The sequence below is a fragment of the Tachysurus fulvidraco genome, chromosome 24 (assembly GCF_022655615.1).
Source record: "Tachysurus fulvidraco isolate hzauxx_2018 chromosome 24, HZAU_PFXX_2.0, whole genome shotgun sequence".
In the NCBI taxonomy this organism is placed as follows: domain Eukaryota; kingdom Metazoa; phylum Chordata; class Actinopteri; order Siluriformes; family Bagridae; genus Tachysurus; species Tachysurus fulvidraco.
The window spans coordinates 8,305,257-8,325,524 of record NC_062541.1 but is presented as its reverse complement, the minus strand read 5'-3'; the positions used below and the strand labels follow the sequence as shown (position 1 = coordinate 8,325,524).

The 20,268-nt window shown below is 37.5% G+C and overlaps 2 protein-coding genes across 2 annotated transcripts; one reads left to right on the top strand and one right to left on the bottom strand.

Moving 5' to 3' along the window:
• Positions 1–7,070: 7,070 nt before the first annotated feature.
• On the top strand, positions 7,071–14,409 carry stmn2b (stathmin 2b). Its single transcript, XM_027176023.2, has 5 exons — positions 7,071–7,238; positions 11,031–11,126; positions 11,347–11,522; positions 11,794–11,985; positions 13,103–14,409. The coding sequence occupies exons 1-5, from the start codon at positions 7,220–7,222 to the stop codon at positions 13,178–13,180; spliced, it is 561 nt and encodes a 186-aa protein (XP_027031824.1). The 5' UTR covers positions 7,071–7,219; the 3' UTR covers positions 13,181–14,409.
• Positions 14,410–16,040: 1,631 nt separating this feature from the next.
• Positions 16,041–19,880, bottom strand: hey1 (hes-related family bHLH transcription factor with YRPW motif 1). Its single transcript, XM_027176022.2, has 5 exons — positions 19,153–19,880; positions 18,934–19,009; positions 18,355–18,438; positions 18,155–18,236; positions 16,041–17,662 (listed from the first exon to the last, which is right to left on the bottom strand). Exons 1-5 carry the CDS (start codon positions 19,236–19,238, stop codon positions 17,034–17,036), a joined length of 957 nt encoding a protein of 318 aa, XP_027031823.1. The 5' UTR covers positions 19,239–19,880; the 3' UTR covers positions 16,041–17,033.
• Between the last annotated feature and the right edge of the window lie 388 nt (positions 19,881–20,268).

Below are 20,268 nucleotides of genomic sequence, written 5' to 3'. Positions count from 1 at the left end.
GTCAACAAACTTGGACAATAAACTTGATTCTGATTCTGATTCGGATAATACTCAAATTATAATTCTCCTTCCCTCTCTAACATTTCACAGCTGTTGACACACACAAGGAATTTGGTTCCAACAGTTTGTGATTCTCAAAAGTACAGACATACACAATACAATACAAACTATTCAAGACAATGCAGACAATGGGATACAATATAGACAGAATGAGTATAAAATATGAATGAATGAATAGAGTTCACAGAATGAATGAAATATATAAAATATGAATATGGAATATGACTGATCAGTTATGTACATAAAGTGTGGGCGTGCAAATAACAATATTGTGCAATATTATGCTTCAATTATTTTTTCTGCTGTTTTTACTGTGCGTTGCAGTCTGTTTCTGTCCTGTTTAGTTGCTGCACCAAACCAGATGGTGATGGATGTGCACAGGACCGATTTGAACTAGCACTTTCTCCCCTGTTTTTTGTATACCTGTATTTTAATAATAATAATAATAATAATAATAATAATAATAATAATAATAATAATAATAAAAACTTTGAACAGTGTTTTAGGCTCATGGTAGATTAAGGTTGTAACTTGGTGAATAGCTGTTAATGTATTTAATGCTAGAAACTTAAAAACCCTTTTGTATGTTTTGTTGTCAAATATGTAATATGGAACACCAGTATTGAAATACACTATTAAACTAGCTAATTGGATGGTAATATCTGTTTTTGTAATGATTCCTTTTTGAAGCGGTGGCTCAGTGGTTAAGACTTTGGCCTACTGAATGGAAGGTTGTCATTTTAAATCACAGCATTAACAAAGTTTTATGGTTGCAAGCCCCTAAACCATATTGTAAGCCACTTTGGACATGTAGATGGAATTTGATTTAATTTTGATATGAACAGGAATCAATAAATTAATAATTTTGTGGATTTTAATTATATAAGCATTTGACACATTTTAGTATAGTTTATTTTAATCCTCTTTGACATTTATGATTTATTAACATTTATTATTTGTTGCTTTATTAGCTCTGACAGTCTGCAAAATAAATCAGGTTTATACCTTCTTAATGTGCTCATTCTAATATGCTATTGTTTGTAAATTCAAATCTCTTTCACGAGGAATTGCATCACAGATGCTGCATGTACTTGTAAAACATTTACTTAACAAAGACATACTACACATAATAAAACACAATCATGGTGTCTCTTGTGCTAATACTTCGTGACAGTTAATACTGAGTGAATATTTGTTTGGAGAGTTAATGGTATTCTTTTTTCTAGCTCATACAAGAAATCTGTGGGTTATTTAAAAAAGAATGAGTATTCTCATATGGAATACACACACACAGCTCTGGTTGGATTCAGGCAGAGAGATGAATGACTGCAGTCAGTTCGAAAACGCATTAATTGCACGGCTGTTAATGAAATAAAATGTCTATAAAACCTACAAATCATTGTTACAGCACAGCAATTGGAAGCCTGGTTTTGTAAGTAAACATGAAGCAGAGCAAAAAGGCAAATGTGGACCTTTAAAAATACAGCAGGCTTAAAATATAATCTCAGCACCTTTCTAAAGTTGATAGCTTATAAATTAACTGAGTAAAAATAAAATGAGAGTACAACAAAAAAATTACTTTTCCAAATTAGTCTATGATAATGTTCAGTAGTAATTGGAAATTTCTAATAGACATTTATTATGGTCCATATCCCATTATTGGGCTTACTGGATATATAAAAATAGCCAAGTCATGGGATCCCAAGGACTGGAACTCTGAGCATTATGAGAATGTTAATTTAGAAAGAGCACAATTCCAAGTAATTTCTCATATAATAACTCAGTATAATGACCTGGTTTTTAAATTTATATAATTTTCCTTAACATTGTTTAAAATATTATTTAATATAAATTAGATAATTAAATAATATAATTACAGCCATCTTGGATGTATCTGACCTTTGGTTTGTTGTTAAAGAACAAAACAATTATAATTTTATCTATTTCAGAAATTACTCTAGTCTCTAGTGAAATTGTTTCACAATGACATTTTTCATAAGGTCCTCAATCAATCACTGTGTTCAACAAACTCTGCTCTAGTTCTATAAGTCATTTTGTTTTTGCATATGAAGTGCAAGAATGCAAATGCTCTGGCTGTCATGTCTTCAGATTTCACCCACAGGGTAAAAGGACTTTCCCTTATAGAAATTAGTATAGCAGCTTTTTATATGGCTTCTGTAAATAATACCTCATTGGAATTGAATGGAAAAAACTAAGGAGCTGTATGAATTTACATGCTTATAAAGTTATGCAATGCAGGCAATTGAGCTGAAATCTCAACAGACATGTGTCGTCTGTATTCCAGCATGCTTTCTCCTTATACACTGCATGGCATATGAGTTCTCACACAGCCGTGCACTCATGTAGCTACACATATGTGTAGTATTCTCATTGAAGCTTGCTAAAGGATGCTCTGCTGTTGGTAAAGCAGGTCATTTGATACCACTGGACTGGATTAATATTTCTAGAATTAGATTCAGCTCCCTTACATTGTCAGGGTTTATTCATATCACTGAAGTAAATGTTAGAAATGCAATATCTAGTATAATAAAGATGACTCAATGCAGAAGAAATCAATGTTAGCATGTAATAATAAAATATGTGTTGTATAATATTGTATGCATGAATGCATGAATTACATGAGTACTGCACTAAAAAAATGTTGGAGTGACATTTACTGAAATATCTAACTATGAAATTAAACTGCAACTAAAATTTTTTTCCTTGTATTATACAGTACATCAGTACATACAGTACATACAGTCGTAAGCAAATAAAAAGTGGGTGTGTCCTGTCCCACCCACATATAATGGTTCTGACGCCCATGGATTTCAGGAAGCAGGCGCGTGGTCAATGTTGTAGGTAAAACACGGAATGGAGTTTAATTTATTAGGGCATTCCTCAAGCAGAATGGATTCGACTGGCGGCGCTCTGAAAAGTAATAAAAAAAGACATGCGCTGAATAGAGACTGTAAAAGTGGGTGGGTCCAATATTATTGGTCTTAAAAAAATGGTTCCGACCCCCATGTATATATACAGTCGTACGCAAAAATTTAAGAACACCTGACAATTTCCATGATTTTCATTTATAAGTATTGGGGTGTTTGGATCAGCAATTTTGATCATTTTGATCTATCAAATAACTGAAAGACACAGTAATATTTCAGTAGTGAAATTAGGTTTATTGGATTAACAGCCTTGAACTTCATAGAATGGAGCATCCAATCATGAGAAAATATATTAAAGGTGGCCAATTGCAAGTTGTTGTTCTCTTTGACTCTCCTCTGAAGAGTGGCAACATGGAGGCCTCAAAACAACTCTTACAGTAAATGACCTGAAAACAAAGATTGTTCAACATTATGGTTTAGGGGAAGGCTACAAAAAGTTCTCGCAGAGATATAAGCTGTCAGTGTCCACTGTGAGGAACATAGTGAGGAAATGGAAGACCACAGGCACAGTTCTTGTTAAGGCCAGAAGTGGCAGGCCACGTAAAAATATTGGAGAGGCAAAGGAGAAGGATGGTGAGAACGGTCAAAACAGCCCACAGACCACCTCCAAAGACCTACAACTTGCTGCAGATGGGGTCACTGTGCATAGTTCAGCAATTCAGCGCACTTTGAACAAGGTGAAGCTGTATGGGAGAGTGATGCGAAAGAAGCCTTTTCTGCACATACACCACAAACGGAGTCGGTTGAGGTATGCAAACGCACATTTGGACAAGCCAGCTTCATTTTGAAATAAGGTGCTGTTCAGTGATGAAACAAAGATTGAGTTATTTGGTCATAACAAGGGGTGTTATGCATGGTGGCAAAAGAACACGACATTCCAAGAAAAACACTTGGTACCCACAGTAATATTTGGTGGAGGTTCCATCATGCTATGGGGCTGTGTGGCCAGTACCGGTACTGGGAATCTGGTTGAAGTTGACGGTCGCATGGATTCCACTCAATATCAGCAGATTCTTGAGAATAATGTTGAGGAATCAGTCACAAAGCTGAAGTTACGCTGGGGCTGGATATTTCAACAAGACCACGACCCAAAACACTGCTCAAAATCTACTTGGGCATTTATGCAGAGGAACAAGCACAATATTCTGGAATGGCCATCCCAGTCCCCAGACCTGAATATCATTGAACATCTGTGGGGTGATTTGAAGCATGCTGTCCATGCTCGGCAACCATCCAACCTATCTGAACTGGAGATGTTTTGTAAGGAGGAATGGTCCAAAATACATTCATCCAGAATCCAGACACTCATTACAGGCTATAGGAAGTGTCTGTTATTTCTGCTAAAGGAGGCTCCACTAAATATTAATGTGATTTTTTTATGTTGGTGTGCCCAAATTTATGCACCTGTCTAATTTCGTTTTGATGCATATTGCACATTTTGTGTTAATCCAACAAACCTCATTTCACTACTGAACTATTACTGTGTCCTTCAGTTATTTGATAGATCAAAATGAAATTGCTGATCCAAACACCCAAATATTTATAAATGAAAATCATGGAAATTGTCAGGGGTTCCTAAACTTTTGCGCATATGGGCCTTAGTGGTTGATGGTTGGGTGTGTAAACGATTAATCGTTGAGTCATATTACTGATTTTAGTAAGTCTAAAGCTACTACTACCATCTTGTGGTTTGAGATTGAACAGCATTTTAACGCTTTGCGACAAGGGGACCTCCTTAACAACAACAATAATATTAATACACTACTAATAATCAATCTTTTGTTCAAAAGTAAAAACTATATAGGAATAATAAATGAGAAAATATTGCCAAGTCAGGATGTGCCACACAGAAGACAAAAAAATCTGTGTGGTGTAAATAACCCAAAAGGTGTTTAAGCAAACTAAGTTTAGGGGTGTGCACACGTACGCAACTAGGTTATTGATGGTTGTTCCTCCTTTACCCCTAAAACAGTTTGTCACTTAATTTTTATATGTTGTGATTTCACACTGAAAGTGTAAATGGTCTGAAATGATTTATCCCATACTATATTAATAAGGATGTATATTCATTGCACGTTCATTTCTGAATCAAAATGAGTTCATGATTTATTTAATATGTAATGTTTCATTGAGCATTTTAGAGAAACAGTGAGCAGTTTGGCCTTTTTGGGAAGAATAAGAAAAAAAAACTCCTGGGTGAAGCTCCCTGTAATGTGCACAGGCGGGTAGACACCACCGATGGCGCGGATCACCCCTGGATGTCCGCATGGATCATGCCTTGGATCTCCGCCTGAGGTTCGTCTGCCCGTGATAAAGAATGATCAGATCCAAATGCGAGTTTCCAGTGCGCTTACATGCGCAAACATAGCATACATGACACAATGACTAACACAACAAACCTGGCATCCTGACCAAGGAGCGCACATGACACAATGACTCACGACCACATCGAGACCTGTAAAGATATACTGTATATAACATACAAGATACAGGTAAGACGGAAACAAGGTAAGGGCGTGGCACCGCCCATATAGAATCAATAAACACGTGCACAAAAGGAGACCTGCCAGAACGCCCTCTAGTGATCTGGCTGGGGACTGACAGATCTCCTGACACTGCATATTGAAGCTGTTTGAGAAAAGGCCAAGCATGTGCAAAATACGAAACAGTTATAATTTGTTTATTGCTTCATTCGCTGCATAATTCCACCTGTTATGGCTTGTCATTTCACACTACATTTTTTGCTGTTATTTAAAACAACAACAACAACAACAACAACAACAATAATAATAATAATAATAATAATAATAATAATAATAATAATAATAATAATAAACAACAAAACTTTTGTGAATGTCTATACTATTTGATTGGTAGTTTATATCTCTGGCCATTGACCAGCTATTTAATTTATCATCAACTGTTTAGTTCGGACAATACAACTTTTATTATTCATAATACAGACACTGCTTCTTTCATTATTCATGTTAGGCTCACGGCATTAGAGTTTTTCTTTTATAGAGAGGATGAAGAAGACATTATTGGCGTCCGATACATAATTCTCCGGTGTGCCAAAACAAGGGCGAGTGACGCAGCCTTTAATTATGAAAAGCCATAGAGTTCATAAAATCCCCAAAAAAGATTGAGCATTTGTACGACAGGACGTTCAGAGCAAATATTACATTTACATTTACATTTACATTTACAGCATTTGGCAGACGCCCTTATCCAGAGCGACGTACATAAGTGCTTAAATCTCTAACATTGAATACATTAATGCTGGTTCACTAGGTTACATACTTAAGATACCATGAGTTTAAAACATTTGTTCAAAGTTACAATGAAAAAGTGTCAAAGGTTTTTTTTGTTTGTTTTTTTTTTATTAAACATTAGGTAGACATATTCTACGGTGTACCAAAGTTAATTAGCAAAAACATTTCAGATGCTTATCCATTCCATATCCATATCTCCAAATCTCCAAATTTATTTTTTGTAGGGATATGAAGCCTGCTGTAACCTGGGCCTTGCAGTCTGTATATGTTATATGTCTCCAGAAATGATAGTAATAATTAATAATTAATGTACCGATTAACTGTGAGAAAAGCCTGTCGTTTTGATTATGTGTATTGAATTGTATAATACAGATTATATAGTGATTAATCTTTAACAGATGGCATGTTGGCGCAATTACAAGCCACCACACAGCTGAAGGGTCAATCCATGGTTCAGTACTGAGTTTATGTTCTAGTCTGTGCAGAGCTTTTGAGGTTATCTATCTCTCCTCATGTCCATGTGGGTTTCCCGTGGGTTCTCTGGGATTTTTTTCCCAAACTATGTTTGTTTGACCTTACAAAATTGCTCCTATGTCTGCAATTGTGTATGAGCCATGCTGTCTTAACTACATTTCTTGTGTAAATCCACTTGAGAACGTTTTACGAATAAATTTATTTTCAGGTTCAGGTCTGTAAGTTAGGCCCATTTGCCTTGAGTGTTTGAGTCTCTTATGGACTATTTGGCGCACCATATTGAAGCGCGCGCCCAGGCTACCGGGAACGCGCGACCGTGTGTTAATAATCTCGAGCTGTCGGTCTCCACTCTCCTCCGCCTCAGAGCGCCGTTCTGCTGACTCAGTGCCTTACGGAACAGTCCCGTTTCTCCACACCGTCCGGAACTACAGCTCCTTACCGCTAACAGCAACGACAACCGCAGTCATGGCCAAAACCGCAGTCGGTAAGATAATCTGTCTGATTTTCCAACCTGTTTTATCCTTTTTTATTTAATGATGTATGAGATGATACAGAGGTGAAGACGACACCCATGATTCATAAAATCTCCTCCTGCATAGGTTATATCCAAAACCGCATCCTACAGTATCCTATTAAATATTATGTTTAATAATAATAATAATAATAATAATAATAATAATAATAATAATAATAATAATAATGTATTTTTATTTCAATTGATTACGCAGTTGCATGTTTGAATTTCACATCTTTTGTGCATCACTTGCCTCTATACTTTAACCGATTTCGGAAAATATGCTTAAAGCATGCTGTGATTGTTATTTGCGAAGTTTTTGGGGAAATAAATGGATCTGAAGCCGGTTAAAATGCCTTGTATTTCGGGGTGGTGGGTGCTGCACCTCTCCATCACAGGCTTCTTTCTCCGGCATGATGCAGAAGGGACCGCACCCAAGATCACGCTCTCCGTTTATGATCTACTTCAGCACCACAATAACGGATAGCGGACTTTTAGAATCATATTCATAATCTTCGGCCCCGGTTTTGTCGTCCTAAAGGCGATGAAACTGGATGCGATGATGTTAGAACCGAATTGTTATTCTCTTATTAATCCTTATGGCGAATTTGTGATGCCAAGCCGACATTTTGTTACTGACTACATCACATATATTTGGCCACATAGGCCTTATTTTCATTAGACATTGTAGAAGTGTAGAATGAAATGACATTAGTGCAGGCATCTTGGTTTTATTTGGAGTAAACCACTGGCCTACAACCTTATAAGATTTGTGCGATGTAAATGATGTATTCATGAGCAGTTCCTTTTTGTTCATGAGCATGGATTTTTGGCAGGGAAGCTGCTGTCATGATCCATGACTGATGAGTGGACACATGTATGCTATCTTGAAAAAATGTCATGGAAATGTGGCCTGAAGTCATTTTACAGTACCTTTAGGCACGTTTTATTGCTTATATAGACTTCTCTAATGGGATGGATCAGATGCTGGCATCATTGAATCCTGATGCTGAGGCTGTGGGCCTGCTCACTATATTGTTTTCATCTCTCACACCTAGAATAACCAAATGTGACGATTAAGAAGTCATTGAGAACCACAAAGTGACATAATATCATACTAGAATTAAAGGCGATGGCGATTCCCTAGCTTTGTGTAAACGGATGTCATTGGGACTGCAGTTCTGGATTATTGCACTGCAATTCATCAATAAAAAGCAGCAACCTTTTTTATTTTTATTAAAAAGTCTGAGGTGATTTGAAGCTGAGATGTTGATGTCTGCTCACCATTTGGACTTGCATAGTCAATCTTTTTATTTTTTGTTTTGTGTCATATTTATCTTGAATCACAACAGGAAAGTTTTTTTTACAGGTTTATATATAAATTTTAACTAATAGGCAAAAGCAAGGCATGCCATTCAATTGCTGCATTATGTATGTTACCTTTTGGTAGATGATATCAGTTAGATGTTATAAATTCCAGACATCTTACATAGTTGAAAGCTGATGACTTAATAATAACATCAACAGCAATAATAATAATAATAATAATAATAATAATAATAATAATAATAATAATAATAATAATAATAATTGTATGCCACACGACCGAGTCTAGGGAGTAGCGTCAGTATAATGCAGTAATAAATGTAGAGGTTGTAAAAATTGTGCTTCTTGCTTTGCTTGCAGAGCTGATAAAGCACTTTCAGCTGTAACATCTTACAAATCCCTAGATTTTACTTTGTGGTTTTAATCAAAAAAGCATCATTAACTTTGATGACTGCTGTGTCCTGCCCTTATTAAAAAAAGCATTGTTTGTATATTTTACAAGGTTGACGCAGGGTGACAGCCGCCAGCCTTGAAACATGACCTCAAATTAAGTCTCTCAAAGGTCACAGATCATACAGATTTAATGAATCATATTTATTTAAATGTTTAGCCTGGTGTTGGTATTTTCATCAAATCCACTGTGCATTAGGAACTTGAAAGGAGTTATGAAGCTGATTATGCATCCATTTATTTTGCACTGATGTAATATTGTTCTATATATAATCGTGTTTAGGAAAAGCTTAGTGTGCTCTTAAAATGAATATTTTTCAATTACATGCACTAAATTGCATTAATCAAAAATTCCAAGAGTCATTACAGTATCTATGTGCTGTTGCATTCATAAGTACAGTTTTCAGTTTTCAGAGAGATAATCAGGCACAAGCACCCTGCATTATATGACACCAATAAGACACAAAAAAAAATTGGTATATATTGGCATATAAAATACATTTGGCATATATTCACCTTTGGTTTAGTGGGAGTGTCTGACAATGTTTCTAACATGCACCATTGATGTTTATGCTGAAACTGTTTTAATAGTGCCACAGGAAATATAAAACAGTATGATCCTTCCTGCCTTTCATAATGGTTTTATGTCTGCAGGACATATGGTGTATGTGGGGAGGGTCAGATTATTGATTTGTAGACTGGCCCGGCTGATTCATTATCGAAGGTGCTACACAAAGACAGCCATTTTACTGACATGGCTTTTGTGGTCACTCTTTCATTGTTGACACTATGCTCCTTATGTCACTTTGTAGTTGCTATTAAACCCATATACATTATTTTTTGCATTCTTAGCACTCAATTGCTGATTTACCATATTATTTTATTAATATAAAAATCTTTATTGAGCTCTTATGACCCAGTGATCAGTGTATGGGTGTGGTCTGTGACGATTTGCTGGTTGTAATCTTGACACTCACTAAGTGATGCTCAGTAGTTATAACAGATTTTACAGATTGCAGCCATTTGCCCTCTCTGGAGTTTTCTTTTTGACCTACTAATCTGAAGACCCGAATTAAACGCTCCATTGAACCGCCAATCATCCTCCTTTCATCCTGACTAAGATGTGGAAACAGGGAGAGTGACTTCACATGTCTAAATGCTCAGTATGCATGCTTAGTATTCTGTCACCAAACCCCCACCCCAGCTCTGCTCACTCAAATGGTTCACGCTGGAAATTACAAATTACGGCTTACACACCACCAAAAGTGGACAGCTTCCATTAGCCTGGCCATTGCTGCTAATCCTAAAGGGACACCACCCCTGTCTTTGTTCCTTATGACCTGTTTTTTCAGTGTGTTGGGTTATCAAAATTATCATTATGTGCAGGAGAGTTCTAGAGTTCTGTACGCCACTGTGATGAGAAAATATGGTTGGATTGATAAAAATACAAAAATTAAAAAATAGTCAAAGGACAGCTGATACTCATCTGCAGGGAGGATGCAGAGTTCCTGCAATGTGCAATATAAATATCATCCTACATAGTCCCACATCATTTTTAACAACTCAGCTTGTTTTAGCTAACAACTAAAACCAATGAACTAGAATGAGTCATTATGTAGGTTATAATCTTGCCAACTTGCATCAAGCCTAACAAAAAAGGGGGGAATTGCAGTGGAGTCATGCAGTTGGATGTCTGCTGAGTAAATAAATAATTTAACATACATCCATGGAAGGAGGAGGAAACCTATGGGGAATATGCTTGCCTGAAATTCAGGACTTTTGAAGACACCAAGCCTCTTCCCCCAGCTATAAAAACTGCATACATAATTGGAAACAATTCCACTGCTAATTTAGGCCACTGAGAGCATGCTGTGATGCTGTTTTCCATCCCAGTTGAAAATTAATTCCCATTTTGCATATTTGCTGATATAAAGAGATAAAAGATCTGGGCCAAGGGCTTATTTGATGTGGTGTGTTTTGCTGCAGCTTACAAAGAGAAGATGAAGGAGTTGTCCCTCGTCTCTTTCATTTGCTCCTGCTTGTATCCAGAAGCCCGGAACAAGATGATGGGCGAGTTTGAAGGTAGGAACTGTAACAGTTATGTAAATTTAATATGATTAGGTTGTTTTTACAGCAAAACTGGTAGATGAGACATTTTAAAATGTACAGCTTGGGGTAGACTTAACAACAACAAATATGACAGTGAGGTCAATATATTTATTAGAACCTAATGCTGTTTAATGGATACGTATGTTAAACCACATGTTGTCCATATGTCTCACTGTGCCTTGGCTGTGCTCAGACATGAAGGTCAAGCCCATTAACAAGAGAGCCTCTGGGCAAGCCTTCGAAGTGATCCTGAAACCACCATCCCCTACATCTGATGGTGGCTACAGCATCACCTCTCCCCCCAAGAAGAGGGACGTTTCTCTGGAAGACATTCAGAAGAAGCTGGAGGCAGCTGAGGACCGAAGGAAAGTGAGTGACACATCTGCTTCATCAGTGTTTATTCAGAAAATTGCATTTTTTGTGAAAACAGAATAATGTAGCGTTAATATCTGAAACTGCATTCTGGACCAGAATTTTCTATTGATTTCTATCAATTTCTTACACTTTTTCCTTTCTCAGTTATTGACCAGGACTTTCTGGTAGTAATTGAGTAGTCAGGAATCATCACTTTTGTCTATCTGGTATTTCTTTGTTCCTCTTCTCCTCCCCACCGTTTTCACTCTACACTTTCTATCTGCAGTCTCAGGAGGCTCAGGTGCTAAAGGCTCTGGCTGATAAGCGTGAACACGAGCGCGATGTGCTGCTCAAGGCCATGGAGGAAAACAGCAACTTCAGCAAGATGGCAGAGGAGAAACTCGTCATGAAGATGGAGCACATCAGCAAGAACCGCGAGGCTCTGCTCACAGCTATGCTGGAGCGCCTACAGGAGAGGGTGAGGATTTCCTTCAGTAAGGAAAAAACAGCACCTTCCTGAATATGATGAGGAATTAAATTTATTTGGGGAAAATAAATAATAAAAATAATGGACACAATCAAACCCACCAAGTACATTTTAAATTATTTAAATTCTGCAAATATCTTACCAGCATTCATTTTATGTCCAAAGATTTAAAATGGCGTTATATTTTCAGCATTTGGCAGGAATATATATATATGATGCCAAAAATATATCCATTATACAACACTAACTGGTCAGAATGACTTATTTTCTGCAACTCTGACTGTAGTTCAGGCTGTAAATGAAATTTATTATTTCTATAGTAATAGCTGACACAGGGACCTGCATGGCAGATTAAGCCTAAAATAAACAAATTAAAAAGAGTATATTTATGGAAGAGGTGTGAATTTTCCTGTGCGGTTACATATAATGTAAGAAGTTTTTTTCACCACAACTGAGGACATATTCTAAGGAGGAGATATTCTGGTTTATCAGCACTGTGACAAGTTGTGTTGTTTTGTCTTGTTAAAATTAATGTTAACATGGCAGAGCTAAATGCTAAACACATTTTCATAGACAAATGTAGCCTGATAACTGCTCAGACACAAGTGTAAATTTGGGGAATTTTGGCTCTTCAAGCACAAAAAACAAAGCTGCAACACTGTTAGACACACATAGACACTGTTAGACACACTTAGACAGTTTTCACTAGAATTAAAAAAAAACATTAAATTCAATTTTAGCGCTTTTTAATTTGTGCTAGTTATAAAGGTTTAAAATGCTAAAGCTTTTTTTCTGGTTAAGATACATGCAAAATAAAATTAACACATTTTATTTCAGAGAAATGCATACTTTTCATCATGAATAGAAGAAAACATCCATATTTCACCATTTGAAAGGTTTTCCCACGCTGCCACATGTGCCGTAAGCATTAGTGGTGCGAAATGCAGTTCTTTGTGGCTCCAACAGAAAATTATTAAAGAACTGTCACTAAATATGACTTTTACTAAATCCACATAGCACAGTGGTTATAGGAAAGTGGGAAATAAGTGATATGTGGATTGCATTGTAGAGTGTAATGTTTTGTTTATCTGTGGCTATGTGTGTACAGGAGAGACATGCCCAGGTGGTACGCAGGAACAAGGAACTGCGGGATGAGCTGAGCGGAGATGAAGATCTCCAGTTCTAATAAGCCCTCCATCACCCACCTGACCAAGTCAGAGACCCTCTCTCCCTATTACCCTGTCCCATGTAGAGAAAGAGTCTCATACATACACGCACGCACACACACACAACCCCCTCCCCAAGCCCCTGCTCCTGACTTCCTAACCTGAGGTAGAAGGACAAACCCCAGTCTGCACCAACAGCACATTCCTATCCCATCTTCCCCCCTCAAAAAAAGTAAAAAAATGAAACCCAGAAGCAACACGCATCCTACTGCTCCCTAAACAAGAATGTTTTTGCTCGATTCAAAATGAAACAATTCAAAGTGGGTATTGAGTTTTCTTCTCTCTCTCTCTCTTTTTTTTTTTGTAAATACTTCCTTTTCAGTTTTATATTTATGAGGCGAAAAAAGTATTGCATTGTGCCATTTTATAGTTTTCTCTCTATATATCAATGGATGTATTAATTTCTTCTATCTGTGTCTCTCCAATCTGCTGCAGTTTCTCTTGTAACAGGCTTTGGTGTTTGTGAATATGCTGGCTAGCTGATATTTAGCAGTTTCACCTTTTCAACCCCAAATGGACATGTTTTTGTGTATGTATGTTGGTGTGAAGAACATATTTATTTGCATCACATCACACACATTTCAGATTTTCTTGAAAGTTAGATCAACACACACTGTTTATTCATGGACACACACATATATACATTCATACATACATATTTAGCAAAGATGACATCTGCTCAGGAGGATCTTTCTAAATCATCATTTACAGTACTTGATTAATTAATGTGACATCTGTGCCTCATGGCCACTTCAGTGCCACCCATGTACTGTCAATCTCACAATTTTTCAATACATAGTGGCTTATTTATTGTTCTCTCATTCTAATCAAAGTATGCCAGAGAGAAACTAAATTGTAGCCACAGAGGTCTAACAGGGACTGATGAATATCTGGAAGTAGCACATTACTGATGGACACCACAGAGTCACCATAGAGAACAAGGTGACCTCATATTATCATCCATAGCGAAGTGTGTATGTGTGTGTCTGTGTGTCTGTGTGTTTGTGTCCACAGAGACATGGGTGCAAGGAGTGTGTCAGTGCTCTTGTGAGAGCAGGGGATTTAAGAGATCCCCATGTCACAGACCTTCATTCTGCATCCTTTCTCCTGTTCATGTGCTTTCTTCCCTTAACACATGTATCGATGTGAGCAAGCTGTGGTGAATAAAGGTTTGGGGTTCTATGAATGACAGGATGTGTCTGTGGATGTTTCCTTCCTTCCTTCTTCCTTCATAGGCATTTTAAACTTTCTATAAATTTAAAAAAGGAAATTCATTATAGAAAATAATTCGATAGTGGTGGGGTTTTTCTAGAACAACAGACATTTATGTTTAATGTTTTGGCACAAGTATAAGTATAAAAAGTTTTATAAAATGTTATAACAGCTACCATTCAGTGGAACTAAACAGGAAAGAATTAATAGTATAACTATATTAACACTTAATTCAATATGACCTACTAGGGAATACTGTATAATAACTCAGAATGTAATAATACAGTAATGGTTTGGTATATTAGTATGATTAAAGCAATAATTATACAGTATTTCTCTTGGAGAACAAATAACTATCGAGTTATTAAAGATAATGTGATAATATGTCTGTGCCAGATAATAATTTTCTCATATGGTACATATGTGATTTCCTCATAAGACACAGAAACACCCTAGTCAACATTATTTATGTTATAGAAGGACACCGTAATATGTCATTATCTAGCAAACCAATGTATTTATTAAAAGAATATATGTTTTTCATTAATTCAGTTATATTTTTAAAAGACATCCAGGAAATGTATAAGACACATTGTCCCATAAATTCACAGTGAAACCACGGTACAGTAATAAAAAAACACTATTAAACAATAAAGTCTTACCTGTAAATCTGACAGTGTAATTCCGTGCATCACCAGCAGGTGTCGGCAAAATATTTCATCATAAACAAGTCACTGCGGCAGTTTGATGAACCACGTGTCTACATCCACTGCGTTTGTTCGGACTCAACGTCAGTAGTGTCTCCTGTGAGACATGCGGCTTTATGAATATGTTTAAAACAGATTTGTACAGATTTTTACAGAGTGTAGCAGGAAATGGGCTAAAGAAAAAGAACAAGACAAAGGGAAAAAAATAATAGAGAGAATAAAAGTGCATCTTGGCATCAAGGTGTGTGTAGGAGGAAAATCTGAAATTTGCACAGAATTTGCAGTAACGTGGGTGTCCATCAACCTAGGAGCTGTGTGAACTGCTGCAAAGGCTCCTGGGCAAAGTTGCAGCATACAACACCATAACCCAAACACCCCTCCGCACACACACACCGTCTCTCCTCTTCTTCATCTACTCATTCCTTCATCCATTTCTGCTCTTTCTCTCACTCAGACTCTCCTTCCCACGCAAACTGAGCTATCATGGCCTGCTATTGTTCAGGATATCCCCTGGCTGTTAATGGCTTCCTGAACACATAGACAGGCCACAGAGGCCCTGAAGATTGTTGCTCTCTCCCTCTCTTTCTCTCTCTCTCTCTCTGTCAGTCACTCACCCATACTGTCACAAGTAGATATTATTCCTGACTACTAAGTGGTCACCTACCAGATTCAGTCATATAGCTTGGCTCTAATGCATTTTGTACTGCAATCTGGAGTTCTATCTTCAATCCGAATATTTTGTACACGTAAAAAATTGCACAGTCATTTCTTTCTGGTATAAATGTCAGTGAAGTGTAATAATTTATTCACAGAGACCATAGCAACTGGCTACTGCTGCATGTGTATGTGCTGCATGTGTGGTTATGATTTCATTATACAATGAAGCATGACAACACATAAATGATATTGTACATTATTTATTTAGTGACTTTTTAAGAGATTGTCCCTTTTGAAACATTGTTAAAAGCTGACATGATTTAAAAAGGGGTCTATAACAGCAACTGAACCTAAAACCTGACTATTGCAGTTCAAGATATCTCATATAAATATATGTGGAAAAAAATGTCACGAGTCAAATTTTGCAATGTTGCAAGACAAAATCCTAGTTCATTTGTGTTAAAGGCTCTGTTGCATAGGTTTTACTGTATGTATTTGTATAAAAGAAAGATCCAGATCTAAATTCTTGGAGATCATATAATCTTGTCATACCACTGATCAATTGCATAGCTCTTGAACTTTGTAAAATACAAAGTCAAATACAAACATAAAACTAAACATGCTATCTTGGCAATATGTGAGAGGAAGCAGAAAAATGACTTCATTTTTTTTTACCTGTGAGTCATGATGATTTCTAAATATTATCTCAGGAACTGAATTTTGGGATGTTATTTGAAACACAGGGTGGACAACATTCTTTCTCTTAGTTAGACCTACACGCTGATATTACTTATTATATTTTGCTATAATAAAAACTTTTATTCTCAGTGCCAGCTAGTTAGATGTAACAGTACCGCAGCCTTAAAACACACATTTCATCAAAACACCTAGCCTTCCCTCAATATTCAAGCAGGGCAATGTACCAGTACAGCACCCTGTTTAAAAAAGAAAGAAAAGTAAAAAAGTTATTGACAAAGCTTTTAAGATATTATCCTGACTATCAGCAGAACCTATCCTGGACTAGCTCAAATTTGATGGAAATGAAATATAGCTGTAAAAAAAAAAAAACAATCAAACAAAATAAAACACATACAAATACATAGCTAATTCTCTGGTACATAAATCCTGGGTTGTCTTTCCACTTTGTTGAGTCCTGACCGGCAAACACCCAACGGTCTTCAAAGTCTTTTATTTTCTAAAAAAAAAGTCATTTCTCCTGGAGCTCTGGATTCAAAGTTCAGAAAGCGCCGATCTCCATGCTCCATGGTCGATAGGGCTTCCCCAGGCTGCTGGAAGGGGTGGTTTGACCATGTGAGCTGGGTGAGAGCAGAGGAAAAGCACTCAGTGGAAAGGGGAAAGTTGAGAGGCTGGACAAAGATGTGAGAAGTGGGGGAGAAAGCTTTGATGCTGATGCTGCTGTGAGCCCTGGAGGAATGGTGCCTGTTGCATGGGGTACCCTGAGCAGCCTGCTCTTTCCTGCCTCGCTGATTGCTGTGACAGTCAGCCTGCTGCAGCCATGAGGCTCTGAGGATGGTGCTGATGGTGAAGAGGAGGGCGATGATGAGGATGAGGATGGAAGACTGTTAGGGCTGCGTGATAACGATGCCCCCTGCTGATGCTGGGGTAAGAGGAGGTGATGTGCCAGGTGAGGTGTGCTGAACGCTGAGCCCCAGGCTAGATGACTCAGACCGGTCTGAGCCTCCCTCTGAGTGGCATAGCTGCTCAAGTGGGATACCAAGCGAATGCGAAGTGGGTCATTGTTGTCCAGACCCTCAATGATGCTCAAGTATCGGGCTGTCTCAGCCAGACACTCACGGAAGCCCAAGCCACGATAATCCATAGCCAAAGCGTGGGCATCAAAGTAACCTAAAAGGAAGAGATATGATTAGTTATTTTGCTTTAGTTTATAAAGTTTTGCCACTGATGTATAATTCCAAGCTTGGTTGTGGTTTTATAGCTTTTGTTAAACAGTTTCAAATGTACTTAAGCTTAGTGTTAAAACAGCAGGGCTTGTTTTGTACATAAACCCACACTATATAAACTTCATACATGTAAGCCTACCTTTCATTATTGCTGGGTGGCACACTTATCTTTTGAACTTTTAATATGTATCTTTCACCTGTAAATGTGAATATAATGTGCCTGACTATAATTTCCTTTATTAAGAAAGGTAAGGGTAGACTAGATGCATCTTTCTTGGTAAAAAGATATACTAAAGGTACAAAAGATACATGCTTAATCACACCACCACAGCAACAAGATCTGGTAGTTTCTACATTTCTAATTCCTTCTACATCTAGTATATTCTATTTCACAATAAGCTACAATATGCAAAGTATATGGAAAACAGCGTGTTACCTTTTCCACCAGCTGCATGAAGCATCTTCAAATGATCAACGGTCATCTGCAAAATCTCTGCTTTTTCCAGTTTAGCTGAGCCCTAGATAGAAAACGGCAAGAGATTTTTGAATTTAACTGATTCAGATCAGCCACAGGTAGACATGTCAAATGAGCGTTGACAAATGATTAGATTTACTGAAGAGGTGTTGCTGCCTTACCTGTTTCTCAAAAGCACTCGGAACAAGACGGCGCAGTTCAGACAAACTGTTATTAATGCGATCTCTGCGCCGCTTTTCAATGATCTGTGTAAATACATTTAAAACACCGTTAATTTACTACATCAACAACAACAACAACATGACACCTACTACTATTAATAATAATAATAGTAATAAAATAATTATAATATGATATTATATAATATAACATTAAATAATAATAGTAATAATAATAATAATAGTAATAAAATAACAATAATAATAAAATATAATAATAAGATAATTATAGTATTATTATTATTATTATTATAAAACGTATTATTATTACAATTATTATTATTATTATTATTATTATTATATTATTATTAGTAGTAGTAGTAGTAAATCATTTATAAGATAAATTATTTACTACTACTACTACTAATAATAATAATTGTAATAACAATAAGTTTTATAATAATTACTATTATTATTGTTGTTGTTATTGTATTTATTATTATTTTTATTATTTATATGTATCCTAATGCACATATTAATTCATTTCGTTCCCCTCTGTTGGTGCTGTAGGACATTACTCACCCCTCTGCGACGTTTTCTTGCTTGTACTTGAGATGTTGTAGCAGGAGAAACAGACCCGAGAGGAGAGCTCATGTCTCTGAAATACAAAACCACTTTATCAACCCAAACATCTTTTTACCAGTTCGGTCATTCATGTTTACATTATAGACCACTGTATTTATCCTTGTAGATCCTTATAGTAGGAGCTTTATGGAGTGTAGAAGCTTCATGCTTACTTACAGGTTCTCGTCGGCGCTTTCCTTCTCCACTTCAATGTTCTCATCCAGCTCGCTGTCCGAGGAGCTGAAGTCGTGATTTCTCTTCATGCTGAAGCTGCGGATGTGCGACTTATCCGTGCGGTGTCAGGTGAAGTCTGCTGCGGTTTGAACAGAACGGCTTTCCCACGGTGTCATTTCAACACCCCAGTGCACCGCGAGGGGCGGATCTTGTCTCCTAACAGAGCCAATCAGTGCGAGGTTTCGCGTTCGGAGGCGAACAGTTCGCCAGATCTGCGCTCTAGACACGCCTTATTAATTTGCATACCTTCGACGAAGAGCCAATTAGGAGGAATCTTAGTTAATCCTGCGAGTCGATTAGCCCCGCCCTTCCCCGTGCTCCACCGGCGTCTTGCCCAGGCGGCGGCAGGGAGGAGGTCGGCCGCCTGTCAGCACGCGCAGGCCGTGGGAAAGTTCTGTTGGTTTCCTTTAGCCCCGGAGCGGATCAGCCAATCAGGGGGAACGACCGTCTCCGGCGCTGCCTTGAATGGGGCAATTGGTCGGGGCGACGGGCGGTCTGTGCGCGAGCGTGTGAACCTGTAATCTGATACTGACTCATCACGGGGAGCGCAGCGTACAGAGGAAACCTCCTGACTCAAACCTCAGGCCCAAGCAGCTCCAGCCCCCGCCTGGTGATCTGCGAGCACACTACCGACAGCCTGCAGATAAAAGAGAAAGGAGATAAAAACTATTAAAACCGATTCAGGTTGTGACGCACGCCCTCAGTGACGTGTGCGCGTGAGCTTCTGGCAAGGACTCCGTGTTCACTCTTAAACACACGTTTATGCTTATATCATATCGTCCACGTGCAATGCAAATGTGTGGCATTGTGTAATTGAGCCATGCATCCTCAACTCATCAGAGTGTATCTGTTAAAATCAGATACTGTTAAAATGCAATTTTGTCCTATGCATAAATACTTTATATCATACTTATTTATCTTTGCCTTTACACAGAACCATTATTAAACAATACACTACACTTAATAAAGCCTGTATAGAAATGTAATGATGCGGCCATCAGAAATTCTGCTAATGCAACTTTGTCCAGATCCAAAGTCCATAGCTGATAATCTGATGAG

What these genes read in the sequence shown, in the direction of transcription:
- stmn2b (XM_027176023.2), top strand. An exon ending in CAGCTGAGGACCGAAGGAAA is followed by an intron (nt 11,523 to 11,793) that starts GTGAGTGACACA and finishes TTCTATCTGCAG; the next exon opens with TCTCAGGAGGCTCAGGTGCT. An exon ending in TGGAGCGCCTACAGGAGAGG is followed by an intron (nt 11,986 to 13,102) that starts GTGAGGATTTCC and finishes ATGTGTGTACAG; the next exon opens with GAGAGACATGCCCAGGTGGT.
- hey1 (XM_027176022.2), bottom strand. Translation starts at nt 19,238, where the DNA reads ATGAAGAGAAATCACGACTTCAGCTCCTCGGACAGCGAGCTGGATGAG. An exon ending in CAAGAAAACGTCGCAGAGGG is followed by an intron (nt 18,439 to 18,933) that starts GTGAGTAATGTC and finishes GTATTTACACAG; the next exon opens with ATCATTGAAAAGCGGCGCAG. An exon ending in TCATGCAGCTGGTGGAAAAG is followed by an intron (nt 17,663 to 18,154) that starts GTAACACGCTGT and finishes TCTTCCTTTTAG; the next exon opens with GTTACTTTGATGCCCACGCT.